This window comes from Penicillium concentricum (genome assembly GCF_028827145.1).
Source record: "Penicillium concentricum strain IBT 3081 chromosome Unknown utg000002l_segment0_segment0, whole genome shotgun sequence".
Classification (NCBI taxonomy): Eukaryota; Fungi; Ascomycota; class Eurotiomycetes; order Eurotiales; family Aspergillaceae; genus Penicillium; species Penicillium concentricum.
In genome coordinates this window covers 10,046,235-10,061,897 of record NW_026622755.1, presented here as the reverse complement: position 1 = coordinate 10,061,897, position 15,663 = coordinate 10,046,235, and the positions used below count along the sequence as shown (strand labels likewise).

General features: G+C 49.5%; 6 protein-coding genes across 6 annotated transcripts; 4 read left to right on the top strand and 2 right to left on the bottom strand.

The window, feature by feature from the left end:
* Nucleotides 1-186: 186 nt before the first annotated feature.
* N7517_007551 (Mis6 domain protein) lies at nucleotides 187-2,522 on the top strand (the record flags this gene model as incomplete). The annotated part of the gene is made up of 4 exons (XM_056725281.1): nucleotides 187-202; nucleotides 253-303; nucleotides 368-1,395; nucleotides 1,446-2,522. The coding sequence occupies 4 exons, from the start codon at nucleotides 187-189 to the stop codon at nucleotides 2,520-2,522; spliced, it is 2,172 nt and encodes a 723-aa protein (XP_056581531.1).
* A 159-nt stretch (nucleotides 2,523-2,681) lies between these two features.
* On the bottom strand, nucleotides 2,682-3,562 carry N7517_007550 (post-initiation translation factor DPC29; the record flags this gene model as incomplete). Its single annotated transcript, XM_056725280.1, has 2 exons — nucleotides 2,682-3,307; nucleotides 3,361-3,562. The coding sequence occupies 2 exons, from the start codon at nucleotides 3,560-3,562 to the stop codon at nucleotides 2,682-2,684; spliced, it is 828 nt and encodes a 275-aa protein (XP_056581530.1).
* Nucleotides 3,563-3,769: 207 nt separating this feature from the next.
* N7517_007549 (AP-1 complex accessory protein LAA1) lies at nucleotides 3,770-9,988 on the top strand (the record flags this gene model as incomplete). Its single annotated transcript, XM_056725279.1, has 2 exons — nucleotides 3,770-8,362; nucleotides 8,414-9,988. The coding sequence occupies 2 exons, from the start codon at nucleotides 3,770-3,772 to the stop codon at nucleotides 9,986-9,988; spliced, it is 6,168 nt and encodes a 2,055-aa protein (XP_056581529.1).
* Nucleotides 9,989-10,289: 301 nt separating this feature from the next.
* On the top strand, nucleotides 10,290-12,165 carry N7517_007548 (Zn(II)2Cys6 transcription factor; the record flags this gene model as incomplete). Its single annotated transcript, XM_056725278.1, has 4 exons — nucleotides 10,290-10,480; nucleotides 10,531-10,809; nucleotides 10,871-11,538; nucleotides 11,594-12,165. The coding sequence occupies 4 exons, from the start codon at nucleotides 10,290-10,292 to the stop codon at nucleotides 12,163-12,165; spliced, it is 1,710 nt and encodes a 569-aa protein (XP_056581528.1).
* Nucleotides 12,166-12,236: 71 nt separating this feature from the next.
* On the bottom strand, nucleotides 12,237-13,894 carry N7517_007547 (purine-cytosine permease family protein; the record flags this gene model as incomplete). Its single annotated transcript, XM_056725277.1, has 4 exons — nucleotides 12,237-12,722; nucleotides 12,785-13,424; nucleotides 13,489-13,662; nucleotides 13,722-13,894. The coding sequence occupies 4 exons, from the start codon at nucleotides 13,892-13,894 to the stop codon at nucleotides 12,237-12,239; spliced, it is 1,473 nt and encodes a 490-aa protein (XP_056581527.1).
* Nucleotides 13,895-14,322: 428 nt separating this feature from the next.
* On the top strand, nucleotides 14,323-15,516 carry N7517_007546 (uncharacterized protein; the record flags this gene model as incomplete). The annotated part of the gene is made up of 1 exon (XM_056725276.1): nucleotides 14,323-15,516. One exon carries the CDS (start codon nucleotides 14,323-14,325, stop codon nucleotides 15,514-15,516), a length of 1,194 nt encoding a protein of 397 aa, XP_056581526.1.
* Between the last annotated feature and the right edge of the window lie 147 nt (nucleotides 15,517-15,663).

The window sequence follows — 15,663 nt, the reverse complement described above, 5'->3', positions numbered from 1 at the left end:
TAAATTTCAAAATCATCGCAAAGAATTGAACTGACGAAACTTCTTCGTTGCATTTTCGACACGCACAATTGAAGGAAGCGCGACATCGCGCAACTACGCGCCAATACCACAAATATTACCACTAAAGCAAACTACATTCTCGACGACACACCAATTGCGGGAAATTTTGCAATAGAATTAGTGTAAATGGATATTGATACAGGTAACCTGTGCTTATATCCTTTCAATTGAACTATGCTAACAATTCTTCAGGGAGCAACCAACCAAGCGGCCTAGGTGATGCGGTCGAGCACTTGGAAGCCGGTACGGCCAAGAAGCTCTCTCATGTGAGATGATAGTAAAACATGTTACTAATGAGAGCCGGCAGTTGCATTCGTCCCGCCCAAGAAGAGATACACAGATGCCAGTCTGCTTGCCAAAACAATCGCTTCAAACGCGTACGAAAGTGGCATTCCGCAATCCGTGCTGGCCCGTCTCCTGAAGATTTTGACCACGAAAAATAACCTGGATCAGGGCACAGTTACAACGCTGATCAAAAACCTGTACCCCCAGGAGAGAATCGCGTCCAAGAATGTCACTCAAGTGGTGTGCTGTCTTGGGCCCAGTAAGAACAAACCGAGCCCCGCCACACAGGCTCTGCTATTGCGCTGGTTGATTCTTGCGTATGATCTTTTCGAAGAACGGACGCATCTCGCCAAACTTTATGCTGTTATTTTCAACCATTTGGACATGATTAGTTTGCGGAAATCACTTTGTCACCTTCTCTCGCTCATCACAAGACGAAAACACGTCAAGCCATTCCGCATTCAAGCCTTGATGGAGTTGATTCAGACTGCTGGTGGCGAAGACAGAGAGCTTATCAGCCTTCTAAGGATTTTCAAGAATTATTACCCCGAGATCATTCTCGGTGAGTTTGGAGGATCGAGAAGGAACGCCCTCTTCTTCAAACATCCAGACCCCGAGTGGTCAAGCCATGTGAAGGTGCTCCAAGATAAAAATATGGAAAGAGTACAGGCCGGCCAAGGATCGAGTTTCCAAGTCGTTCATCGAGGGACTGTGAAAAGAAGTAGGATTGAGGTTGTTATTCCGACTCTACAAACGTCACGGGTATCTCATAAGCATACATCCCTAGAGGAGCTTCGTGACATTAGCCATTTTGTCGACAAGCTTGACAAGATCGAGTTACCAAATCAGATTATCTCAACTTTGGGCGATGCAATGGCTCAGAAGTATCTCCATCTGGTTCAATCCGAACTCGCACATCATCGTCTCAATGAATGGCTGAGAAGTTTCCTGGATGATAAGTTGGAGATGCTACATGAGGATGAAGATGACGAGCTCGAGACATTATCGTATGTGTTGGATTTTGTTGTGGGATATGCATCATATACCAAGGTGAGTCCTTCGAATAACCACTGTCAACTCAGACGCTGACAAAGGATTAGGAACTTCCATCCTCGATACGTTCTTTTTTAAAGTCTTATCTACAAATATGGAATGGCAAAGATAATTGTGACCACGTCTTCCGACTTCTCCAGTACATCCCAATCGAGTCTTTCGGGTCTCTTCGGAGTGAATTATTGTCACCATTGGAGTCAGCTGTGTTGGATGAGAGTCTTCGTTCCAGAACAGGGTTGCTCGGGCTCTATTCAGCATTGATCAACCAATGGGGCGTGAAGCTTCGATCACAGTCAGATACAACAGAAGAATCAGTTCATCTGAGTCAAGTCATCGTGCATGCCGAGCTTCTAGCATCTTCGATTCTGGAGTTCTCGGTGGAGGACGAGGATAAAAAGTCCAAACCAGCTACTGTCTCTGTGCTCGACTTCTACAGGACCCTTTCGGAACTCTTTTCTCATGCGCCCCAAAACGGCCGGTTCCGCCTCACCCTTCCGCATGCGCAAACCGTATACACACTCGCCTTCACACCCAGTGTCGCTGTGATCTCAGCCCTGAACTCCATCTTGGCCGTCTACAAATCTGCATTCGAGGCCTCTCTGAATTCCCAAGTTCTTCAAGCACAAAATTCCCCGCCTTATGGGACGGATCTCGTTGGTCGGTTCAACGGGTATGTCATGGATATGTGTAATGTGTTATGGCGCAACCGTGCACTTAATACCGAAGACCCGAATGCGCTAGGCTGTCTCGTCCCAGCACCAACCGCCACTGCTCTGACAATCTATATCAAAGACTTGTCCGAGGCAGCCAAACACTATGATCGCGAAAGTGCTTTCCATATTAATCTTACGTCGATATTCTCTCTCAGCCACCATGCTGCATTCTGCAACCTGTCTGCAGCTTGCTTTGCGGATCTGGAAGAGGACCAGCAGGTTGCGGATCACCGCCCGAAATTAAGAAAGCCGGTCACCCAGAAGGTGCTACAGGCACTAGAGAAGGATGGTGGTGCTAAGATTACATGGCAGGAGTACCGTGTACATATGCTAGATTGGTTGGATGCGATTGGGTGTCGGGGTACCGGGATTCTGATGAGAAGCACGATGAAGGCTTTGCGCAAAGAGTAATAATAATAGTCCGGTGAGACTTGATATCAGTTCTAGAAATGAAAGTTCCCACAACGCCGTTAAATGCTTGGTATCGGTATAATACATATTTGTACATGCTCAGCCATCGATATGAGACAGTCTCGGTTCCAGACTGACCGCAGCATAGCGTTGAAGATGTCAGAACTTCTCTATCGAGTTCAGGTATATGTCCTGAACACTGGGATCTTCACGCAGAGCACTCAATAGGTCTTCAAGGTCTTTCACCTGTTCCTCGTCCTTGACCTCGACCATGCTATCCCTGTTGGGATCCCAGAAGATCTCCAATTCCTCAATGCTGAGACCTGAAAGTTTCGAAAATGTCTCGCCCACAGTTTTCGTCTCTGACGGATCGGTCAAGATCACGAGACGATCCTTGTCATCAGTGGTGATGTCTGCCGCGCCTGCTTCGATCGCCTGGTCCAAGTAGTCGTCTACATTCGCAACCTCTTTCTTTTCCATAACGACCCTTCCCTTCCTCTCAAAGAGGAATGTAGTCGGGGTGACGATTCCTCCATTGTCTTTAATCATATAGCGAACGTCTTGTAGCACGCGCGCCTTCTGATCCGTTTGACACTCCACAACCGCAGCCACCGAACCAGGAAGCATGGCCTCAATTGTCACAGACTCTAGTGCTTGACCCGACACACTAAGTCCTTGTCCGCGAGCAATTGCTGCCTCGATAATGATCTTCGGGATAGAGGCTCGTTTCGCATTCGACAGCGCGAGGGCTAGACGAGGATTGTACTTCGTGTCAGGTCCCCACACTAGAACAGAAGGTTAGGAACTGAGATATGAACAATTGAAGGATCATACAGACTCTGTGTAGCACTGGCAATTTCCTTCCCCACTATTTGGCGTTCCCTGCTCTTGGCCTTGTCATTTCTGGCCTTGTCATGCTTAATTGTGGACCATTTGTTGTGACCAGAGAGAATGGCCGACGAGGTGCTAAAGTAGCGACAATCATGACAGGCAGAATCAACCCGGGGCTGCCGCAGCAGCCTGCTAAGCCTGAGAGCCATATTGCTTTTCCTTCGTATATTGTAGATGAAGATCCAATCTCCGTTGAAATTCCCTCGGGCAGCTGTTTATCCGATCTCCGCAGACCGTGAGGCCACACGATAAGGAGAACATGGGGTTGACGCAACTACTGTGAACTAAATCCTCCCACCTTTTTTTTCTTTTTTCTTTCTTTTCTTATGGGGCTACACTTGCCCTGAATCTATATCATGTCTTCCGATATCCCACCACCATCTCCTCCACAAAATGTGGTCCCTGAGCTCGATATCCCCAAACTACACGCCCTCCCCTCCGAACAACAGGAACTGTACATGCTTACGTTCACCTCCGACCTCGTACAATACATAACTGGATTGGAAACTGTGGAAGTTACACCGCAACAAAAGGATCTCAAAAAGGAATTGTTCAAGATATTGAACCTGCCTTCACCGACTATCACTCGAGTCCTCCGCACCAATCTAGGGCGATGTTTTGGCGCAATACTCAGCAAAGGGGATCGTGGGATCCTCTTCGAAACAATCACCGACCTGCTGACAATCGTGAATGCTGGCAAGAGTGAAGCTGAATTGAAGACCAAATTCGCTGCGGCGCATTGTCTAGGGGAGGTCTTTGCGACAGCTGGCGATAGTGCATTCATGCAGTCAAATGTTGCGATTTCGGGCGCGCTCAAACTGCTGAAATCAGCAAGCAACCACACAGGTCTAAGGGGAGTTATCTTTGCAGTAATGCGCAAGATTATTGTTGGAATTGGGGTTCCGATCGATGAAGGAACTGCCCGCGACATCTGGAAGCAGGCCCGAAATGCTGCTATCAGCGACAAGTCCACTTTTGTCCAAGTCCATGCATGCCGCTGCCTGGAGCAGCTGGTTGCCACGACACCATTCTTCGATAACGCACATGACTTCGAACACCTCAAAACCCTTGTATGGAAGGTTATCGACAGCCCCGCTGCGCCGGTGCGGCACGCCGTAGCTGCGGTTCTCGGTCGGGCACTGATTAATTTACATGCTACGGATACGCACATCACGGCCACCCCGAAACCAAAATCGAAGAAATCGAAGCGCATGTCGAAGAAACCTGGTGCGGGGCTTGGAGATGAGGAAGATGCCGAGATGTCAGAGTCGTCTGCCCCTAAGAAAGCCGACTCGCGCTTGTACTTCCTTCTTCCGGAGTTGTTGAGGCAGCTCTCAACCCAATATTTGAAGAGTACCACTTCGAATCGCTCTCGAGCTGGGATCTGTATATGCTACAAATATGTTGTGCGCAATCTTGGGGACAAGATTGTCGAAGAGCGCTATGGTCAGATTGCGTCCAACTTGCTTGTCGAGTTGTTGAATCACCCGACCGTCACATACAACCGCTTCCGCCTACTCATGACCAGGAAGTTTATCAAGAGCATCCTTGAAGATACTATTGGCCAGGAATTGCTGCGCGAGAACAGTCAACTGAATGCCGCAACGTGGCTAATCAACGATATCCTCAAGGACTACCCCCAGGTGATCCAGGAACGTCGCGAGCCTAGCAAGTACACACTAACGAGCGCGGTCAGCGCTCTGTCCTCGTTGATCTCATCACTTGGCTCCGCCTTCAGCGTTCAGGCTGATAACTGCCGAGATGCTCTGCTTCAAGTCCTTCCCCACCCTAGCTATACTGTTCAAGTCCACGCTGCGCATTGTCTGCGAAACTTTGTCCTAGCCGCTCCTCATCAGCTCCTGTCATGCGTGACAATCTGCATGAACAGTTTGAATAGGGAAATCGGACAGCTAGGCACACCGCGCCAGTCGCCTCGCCGGTGTGTTGGCTATGCCAATGGGCTGTCTGCAATGCTCAGCACTTCTCGTTTACAACCACTGTATGGAGCAGTGGATGTGTTTGCGCGAGTTTTTACCCAGGCAACCGATCTTCTCAAGACGAGCGGTACTTCCGAGCTTCGGGTTGCGAGCATTCAAATCCAAGTGGCATGGATTCTGATTGGAGGTTTGATGCCTCTGGGACCCAGCTTTGTCAAGACCCATCTGTCTCAATTGATGCTTCTCTGGAAGAACGCACTCCCCAAACACCTCGGAAAGGAGAATGCTGCCCAGCCAAGCACTGTTGAGATCAGTTTCCTGACTCATGTTCGCGAGTGTGCACTGGGCTCGCTGCTGGTGTTCATGGAGTTTAACAGCAAATTGATCACATCAGATGGCGCAAAGAGAATTTCTGCGATGTTGCAGAACACCGTCGAATTTTTAGATCAGTTGCCTAAACCGAAGGCTATGGAAGATCTTTCGCAAAGGCTCCACCCATCCCTGCAATTGCAAGATTATTCGACTATGGTGCGCCGACGTGTATTGCAGTGTTTCTCGAAGCTTGTGCATGTTCATCCACCCAGTCATGGGGACATTATTTCCCAGTCCAGACTTCTCAGCCTGGCTATTTCCTCATTCGCAGACCCAGATGCCCAGTATAAGCAACTAGAAAGCTCTATTTCCGGCTCTGCTGGACAATTCGATGGTCTATGGGACCTCTGTGATAATTATGGATTTGGTGTCACTGGACTCTCTCGAGAATATATCCGCGCTACACTGTCTGGCACTCAGGAAGATGACAAGAGTCCCGCCTGGTCTGCGCTTGATTCCGTTGACCAAGTTGTGGACGACACCTTAACTTTCCCCATTTGTGAAGCTAGCGAACATGACGCGGTTCTTCTATACAGTCTGCGAGATGGAGATAAGCTTGCTGTTGATCCCCCAACAACAGGAGTTGTCAACTCGGCAATCGATTTGTTCTCTGTGGCCCTTGCTCTTCATTCGTCCAAAATCCAGGAAAGCAGTGTGGAACAGATCGCTACATTCCTCACTTCCCCGGGCCTACAAAGAAACCCCGGCAGGAAAGCAGCATTGGTCGTAAATATCTCGGTCGCCCTTTTACAAACTCTGAAAGTTGCTGTTAAGGAGACAGACTTTGTGCCCGGCAAGCTGAATCCATCCACTGATAAGATTTTGCAAGAGCTTCTCCAGAAGTTTGTCATAGATGCTGATCCCATTGTTCGTACAATCGGCGCCGAAGCACTTGGACGACTTTGCGACAGCGCCGGAAATACCTGCACCAATACACAGGTCAATTGGCTTGTTGATACCATTGTCGCGAACAGAGAGCCTAATGCTAGAGCTGGCTGTGCTGCTGCCCTAGGATGTATCCATGCTCAGATTGGCGGAATGGCAGCTGGTCTACACCTTAAAACGATTGTTGGCGTTTTAATGTCTTTGTGTAATGACCCTCACCCAGTTGTCCATTTCTGGGCGCTTGGGGGGTTGGAGAGAGTTGCCAACTCCGCTGGTTTAACATTCTCCCCTTTTGTCTCTGGCTCTTTAGGGATGCTTGCTCAACTCTACATCGCTGATACCCACAACGAGGAGGCAGCTGCCTTAGCGACATCCAACATAGAAATGTCATTCTTGACACCCGTCGTGATCAGTCGATGCGTGGACTCTCTCATCAATGTTCTCGGGCCAGACTTGCAAGACATTGCGAAGACCCGAAATCTCATTTTGACCCTGCTTCGCCAATTCCAATTGGAGGAAAACTCAGCGTTGGTGACGGAAAGTTCCAAATGTTTGGACCACTTCTCGATGTATGCCGCCAGTTATGTCGACCTTGAGGCGTACGTGAAGCGACTACAGACCGAGCTTCGGGCAAGCAACTTCCTCATGCGAGATGTGGCAGTTCGTGGACTCAACAACCTCATGAAACGGGACGCATCGTTTGTGATGCAGACGGCTGGTCAATCTTTGGAAGATGACATTTGGCTCGCATTCGATGAAGCACCGAACAATAAGTCACTCAAGTCAATGATTCAGGACTGGCTACAGCAGACTGCTTTGACAGAAACCGAGATGTGGATCCAACGTTGTCAGAACATCATGACCAAGACACGCCACAAGGTGGAAGCTCCTAACACAGCCGTTCAAGCTGCAGCTGCCGATATTCCCGATGACGAGGTTGCCGGGTTTGCCTCGGCTGCTGGGGAAGGGCAAGGTGACGCTGCGAACGAAAGCATTTCCGGCCAAGAACTATTGAAGTGGCAGACCCGCAACTTTGCTATGAGCTGTCTCTCTGAACTTCTGGCTACTGTCCAAGAGGCGATTCTCCCGGACTCTGCCATCCCAGCGGAGTTGGCTCTCCAGAAAAACGTTGGAGATATTGTGAGAATGGCCTTTTCGGCATCTACCGCCAATGTCATCGAGCTGCGTGTATGGGGATTAAAGATCATCGACCAGGTTCTTACCATGTTCGGCAAGACACCGGATCCTGACTTTGCTGAAGCCTCCCTCCTCGAGCAATATCAAGCTCAGATTGGATCTGCACTTACTCCTGCTTTCGCTACTGATTCCTCTGCGGAGCTGGCCTCGGAGGCCATTAATGTGTCTGCGACCTTCATTGCGACAGGAATCGTAACAAATGTCGACCGCATGGGGAGAATCCTGAAGCTGTTGGTGCTAGGCTTGGAGAACTTCGCGAAGAACCCGGAGACCACTGAAATCGGTGATCTCAAGGGTCTGAACTCAAATGCTCGAGTTATGGTCAAACTCGCTCTATTCTCGGCCTGGGCCCGGCTCCAGATTGCAAGTATCGATCATGAGTACTTGACCGAGGTGGTCCAGCCTTATATTGCGAAACTCACACCTTTGTGGCTTTCTTCTCTTCAAGAATATGCTCGATTGCGCTTTGAGCCAGACATCTCCGGTAGCTTGGGGACAAGCTCGACCGGTGACTTGGATGAGGTGTATGCCGCGTTGAATCGTGAGACATTATTGAAGGTAAGCCCCGATCTGCATATTGTATCCGGCAAACGCTAATAATATTTTCAGTTTTACCAAGACACATGGTTATACTTGGTTGATGCAATTGCTGGGCTCGTCGAGAAAGACATCGACTTTGTTTTCGACGCTTTGGATGGCAAGTTGCAGCTTCCCTCGGAGCCTAGCGACACCGAGGGCGAGAAGAAACAAGAAAAAGCCATTAAGGAGAAGGAGGATGAAGGGAAAGGACATGACATTAATTATCGCGAAGAGCCGGTCGCATTCTTCTTTGTCTTGTTCGGACTGGCTTTCGAATCCTTGGTCGATCAAGGAACTTCGGCATCGCAACGATTGGAAATTCTTCAGGCGCTGAAGCGAATCCTGAGGCCCGTCATCTGTGGAAATGCCATCTACCAAGATGCAATTTTCACAGAGACCATGGATAGTTTCGACCGTCTTGTATTGACAGAAGCTACTCCCATCCAAACCGTCATTGTCGAGATTGCCCAAAACCTATCTCTAGATCACCCCGCGGCAAAGGGTGATCTGGAACGCAGCGACCATCTTTCCGATGACATCGAGCAACTCTTCGAGCTCACAAGGAGCATCATTCTTGTTCTTGCTGGAATGCTTCCCAATCTCCGCGAATCGACACCACTCGCGCGATTCAACGTCACTTCGGATGAGTCTTTGACTCTTATTCGTTTGGCACTTCATGCTCTCGTCGATGTTGCGTCTGTATTCCCATCCATCATTCGCAACGATCTCCACGCTTGTATCCTACATATTTTCACTACTATCCTCGCAACTGGAGTCTGCCAAGCAGGGGTGGTTCCGCAAGCTCTTCCCATCTTCAGGCAGTTCGTTCACGGTATTACACACGCAACGGAATCGGAATCACCCGAAGACCTTGAGGTCGTGTCATTCCAGCTTCGAGGTTGTCTCACGCGCTTCCTAACCATTCTCACCATCGCCCAACGACGAGAATCGGATATTTCCATCCCCTGCGCCAAGAACACGCTCCTCGCCATCACTTTCCTCTTGACTGCCGGCGCACACGTCATCCCGCCCCAGGAGCCAGTCTTGATCCGAGTTCTAGATGAGTTGCTTGACTGTCTGCAAGACGTGGGTCTTGCCACTGTGGCAGCTAGCTGCCTCCGTTCAATCCTCGTCAAGCCAGGTTCACGTTCCATCACCGACGAAGTGATCAGCAGATACCTTACCCCGCGACTGATTGCCTTCATGGTTGCCTGCCCCCTGGACAACGGCGATATCCCCAGCGACCCCGAAAACTCCCGCACAGTGATTGCCCGCACGCTCGTGGCGTGCATCTCGAACGCCACTTTCTGCACTTCCGAACTGCCCGCCGCTACATCCCTCATCATGTCGGCACTTTTGGCACGCGCCAAGCGTGAAGGCGAGGCTGTGCACCAGGAATCCGCGGGCCATCTCCTCGAACTTGCCAAGGCCGATCAGCTTACTTTCCGCTCGCTGGTAGCTACCATGAACCCAGCCCAGAAGTCACTTCTAGAGGAGGTTCTTCGTAGTGTTGGAGTCGGAGCTGTTGCTTCGAAGACTGACGCCGATGTGGCAGACAATACTCCGCAGGCTGCGCCGAGTATAGCATTGCGCATGGATTTCTAGAAACTTCATACGGTATAAAAACCAGACGAAACACCCTTATGATACAGTTAAACGCATCCAACTCTTTTTTTTTCATATTCAACTTCAGAGGATCTAGGCCAATTATCAAGTGCAAACCAAGCTATATATAGATCGTTGTAGAGTGCTAATAGCGACTAAGACCGGAGCTTATTTTATCCCTACCCGATACATCAGGTGACCATTCCCGTCTCAGTTGTATCTTCCCATATACGTAGACTTCAACTTCGGATCATTGTGAGATCGAATCCGATCTTTGAGACCCAGTCTCTGTGAGGTCAAAATGCCGCCGGACCGGGGTCGTGCCTCCCGAGCATGCACCTCATGCAGAAAACAAAAGACCAGATGTTATGAGGCCGGAATTCCTGGACGAGCATGTATGCGATGCGATCGACTTCACCAAAGTTGTTCACTCGTCCAAATTATTGCATCAGACGAGGAATCTGTAGCCCCCGCACCAGGCACAGATGCTCGGTATGAATGCCGCAGCCCATGTTTACCCTTAAACTGACAGGTTTCCATAGTTTGGAACGTCTTGAAAAGACGGTGGCTACTCTACTCGATCGGCTTGGAGAAGGCCCAGCAAAAACTCCAGGTCATGAGTTGAGTAGGCCTACCACCGCACAGGCGAGCCCAGGGTCTCGCAGTGCGTATAAAGACACGGAACCTTCCGCGGCCCCGATCATGGTCATTCGTGATCTAGCAACGGACAGCGGCGTAAAACCAATGTCCGATGCCAGATCTCTGGGTGCGGTATTGGATGAACTAATATCGCCCGATCTTGCACTTACGCTGATCACAATGTATGCTGGCCTTTGTGTGAATCGCTTTGTCGTGACTGATTGATACTAACCAATTTCTTAGTTTCCTCGAATATTATGGTCGATGGGTTCTCTTCGATCCCGAGTGTGAGCCCAGCGAGCTTCTCCGCCGAGTGAAAAAATCGAGTTTGCTATTCTGCGCTTGTTCTCTGATCGCCGTGCGGCACACTTCTGAGGACTTGGCTGCGAGCCTTGCTCCGAAGTTGTATGAGCACGCCCGCTCTCTAGCTTCTACTACGCTTCTAGTTACCCCGCAACCTATTGAGTTTTTCCAGGCTACCCTGATTCTGTCTATGTGGTCGACGACTGTCGGACAGGTGCCTTTGAGTATCGATAGCTGGCTTCTGAGCGGTTTCGCCCTACAGCACTCCCATTCGAGTCCACTCTTTACCGCTGTTACAACTCAATCTCATCCTCCAAACAGATTGGATGAGGAAACCATGGGTCATTGCTATCTATGGAATCATCTCTGTCTTGCTCATATGCATTATTGTGTTGGAACCAGCCGTCGATCCATGCTACAACCCTGGCAAATCGAGCGATGTCGTGCTATCATTATTTCAGATCATGCGATAAATTTTGAAGTTCGCATGGTGGCCGAGATCTATCTTTACTGGACTGTATATGAACACCTCATTCAGGAATCAGTTGATTTGCTGAAATCCGTGGCAGCTTTGCAGACCTGGCGACGAAAATGGGAATTTGTTCTCGGTATGTTATTTTTGGCTTGTATTACCTCAATTCTTCTAATCAATTTTGCGATCAGAGCAACCGAGATCTCAGTTTCTCTCAATGGGCTTCCATTTCTGCCATCTGCTTCTCTACGAGCATGCTTTGAAAGCCAAATCTTCCCGGGCCCGGGAATCAGTCGTGTCGGAAATGATTCGCCATTCTACGGCAATTGTGCAACTGGCGATGGATACAGTTGATGAGCGGACCCGCCATTTGACTGATCACATCTACCACATGATCACCTTTGCGGCGATTGTCATCTGCCGCTTACTGAATGCCTACCAAGAACAGGTTACCTCGACTCATAAAATCAACGAGCTCGAATTACTCGTACGGGACTTGGTGCAATGGCTTTACTGCATTGGGCTACCATGCCATGCGGCACATACTTTGGGAAATATCATCGCGAAGGTGCATCAAAAGTTACGGCCGCATGTCGAGTTACCGCCAGCAAATCCGCAACCAGATGAGCTACTTGGGGAACTTAATAATTACTACTTCCCGGAATTTCTTGGATTGGGGATGTCGGCTGATGGGAATTGGGATCTTCTGTCCAACATGGGTCTCTTTCAGGAAAGCTCATCTATTCCAGGGAGACCTGACTGACTATTATATATATCAAGCGACTTTAGAGATGAGTCAAAAACGATATAATGCGGCAACATTGCAAAAGCCCTTCACTTGCCCCCATAGTGCTTTTCAAGCCACCGGAGCAGAGGAAATGCGACTCCAGAGAACGCAAATGTCAACTCGTGACCTATATTTGCACCTTGCTTGCCAATCAAAGAAGCAATAGGACCCGAATACCACGCGGTTTTCATACCAAGGGCAGCACCCACGAACCCGAAGGCGAAAGCCCCGATCGCGGCCCATCCAAATGGCAAATAAGCGATGCTGTTCCAAGCGTCAAAATCATATCCATTCCACCCACGCCGGAAAATGAAATGTTCTTCAATCACCACTGTGATATGGATCATAGTCCAGTACCCAATCACACTAAGCAATGTCTCCAGAGTATCGGAGAAATACCGAGCTGCACAGCAGCCGATTATTATCGCCGCGATAAATCCAAAGGTGACCATAACCACACGGGGAATGCGCATAGCCCACGGTCCCAGATTCTGTGCGTGTAATGCAAAAGAGTAGTTGTTAGGAATGTTATTCTTTTTCAAAATTAGCACGCAAAATATAAAATCAACACCAACTGGTAGACTCATTGACTCACTGGAATTGAGCTCAATGCTGCAAGCACCATCAAAAACTTTCCAAACCCCCCTGCTGGCTCTAATGCCATTTTGAGCAACCCCCCAATCGAAGAAGCCGTATACGCCTCTTTCCAAGCTGCATTGGTAATCGTACCTGTATGCAAAGCCGCACCAAGAGTTTGAACAAGCACGGTAGGAACGAAGATGCCCACATAGGTGGCGCTGAAGATCTTCCAGCGCGGTGTATCCTTAGGCATGCGTACATTATAATCCGCCGCGCAATTCACCCAGGAGACCGAGAAGGAGAAGATCAAAGCCATGAATGTAAGAATAGCAGCAGCTTTATCCGAGCCCTGAAGACGTGCGTGATCCTCGCTGGTGAGCTGAGAAGCACCAGTCCCAGCTGCAACACACCACACAATCAAAGGCGGAATCCAGATAAATGTGTCAAGGCGATGGATCCAGTTGATACCTAGAACGCAGATAACCCAGACAGCCACACAGATCACGATGACGCCAGCCCAGATAGGGAATCGGCCATCTGACAGGGCATGCAGCACAGCAGCGCCGGAGATGGAGTTGATTGCGTTCCAACCTGTTGTGGCGATCATGGAGAATATGACAACGAGCATGTTTCCCCAGTAGCCGAATGAGTATCGTCTGAGGGATTTGGGTTTCAGTAGAACATTCGGTACAGAGAGTTAGTCATGAATAGATTACTCACGAGAACGTCGTCATGCGTAGCCCGGTTAATCCAAATACAGATGTCCAGGCTGGTAACAAGTTGCTTGTGATATTGACTAGGAGTATGACGATGAAGCAGTCCCAGAATGGAAGGCCGAGGGAGCCTCCTAGCGATCCTATGTTGAGGGTCGCTACGGCCATGTTTGCACTAAACCTGTAGATAGAGAGTGATATGTTAGTGGTGATCTATATTTTCTCAAATACCAGTCTTACCAGAATGTAGCAGCATGCCAGAACTTGGTTGTATTCTGTTGTCGCTCTTCATCGGTGACCCGTTCGATGCCACCTTCTTCAATAGAGAATCTTCCATGAAAGAATGATTGATGGGGCTTCACCGTCTCTGATTCAGACTGTGACTTCTGGATAGATTCATTATAGTTACTCATTTCGAGTAGTAGTCCGAGATAGAAAGCGGAAGTGAACTGGTCAAATTGAGTCTATACACTGGGGACATACTCTCCTTTCTATATTTCCACCATATCTCCTTTTTCTCCTCGTCATGTATCCATCGATAACCCATTACCCAATGAAGAAAGACATTACACCCGATTGAAGTAAAACACTACACATGAGATCAACACAGTACACACTGAAATATACCGATTAGCATATAATGGGCTTATCTCACGCCATATCGAACGTGTCTTGGCTAATACTTATCTCCCGCGGCATACCGCGGCATGCCGGACCGGGAAACCCTAAGAAGAACGAGTATAATCCACTTCCCTCGATTTCTCCAAACATAAAGTCCCCTCAATCTGCATTGCTTTTCTTTTCTTCAAATCAATATCGTTAGTCAATTGACCCATTTCCAATGGAGCAGCATACCTTCCGCCGCCGAGGCCTCGGTCTCCGCGGAGTCGACGCTGATCGCGTCTCCCCAGGCTACGTTCTATACGCACCTCTCACCTCCAACACAGCACACCTAGTCTCTACAACAGGCAAAGAAGTGCACCGCTGGACACTCCCCCACCGCGCCGGCCGACACGCCCGCATCCTCGCCGATGGCAACCTCGCTTATAACGGCGCACACCCGGACGCCCCCAACCTCTTCCCAATGTGGGCGAAGTACCGGGGCGGCGTAATGATGCAAGTCAGCCCAGATGGCGAGATACTCCGCCAATACAGCGACCCTCTAGCACACCACGACCAGAACCACCTCGATGACGGTACAATCCTGTACACGACGCTGGAGCCACTCACCAGCGCCGAAGCAGCGCGCGTGCAAGGCGGGATCCCATTCACTGAAGCCCCAAACGGCCTCATCTACGGCGACTGCATCAAACTCGTCCAGCCCTGGTCAACAAGCACCACCTCCTCATCTGCAGACTTCGACGGCACCGGTGGTAAAACAGGCGCCAAGCTCCTTTGGTCATGGCGTGCAATCGACCATCTCGACCCTGCTGTCTTTGCTGCGCATGCGCACTATACGCGCGAGCACTGGCCACTTATCAATAGCGTTTCGTTTGACTCGGCCGGGAATATCATTGCTTCGTCGAGGAATGCGTCGAGCGTGTTTGTTATTAGTCGTGATACGGGTGCGGTCAAGTGGCATCTTGCTGCGCCGGTTGTTAGCCAGCAGCATTGTGCTCATGAGATTAATGAAGCGGGGGATATGTTGATTCTTGATAATGGTGTGTTCAGGCCTGGGATTTCGGTGCCGTTTTCGAGGGCGATTGTTGTTTCTAAGGAGGGGGTTGTTAAGTGGGAGTATAAGGATTTCTCGACGGGTGGATTGGGCTTTTTTACGCCGTTTATGGGGTCTGCCCAGAAGTTGGTTGGTGGGAATGTTCTGATTTGTGAGGCTGCTAGTGGGCGGATTATGGAGGTTACTGAAGGGGGTGATCTTGTTTGGGAGTTTGTTGTGCCACAGCTGGGGGATTATAAGGAGGTTATGAAGAAAGAGGAGTTGGCGGAGATGGAGGGAATTGGATTTGATTATGCTAGCAATGCGGTTTTTAGGGCTTACAAGTATCGCCGTGAGGAGGTGCCTTGGGTGAAGGAATAGTCGAAGGCTTCTAGAACTGTGCAAAAATGAAGATGCGATTCTTGTGATTTTGAGTCTATTGTACATAAATGGGCCGTAAAAATAAAGATCGGCTTTTGTCTAATTGGTGGTGATACAATGTGCGTAAGAGAGTCTGGTGAAGTGGAT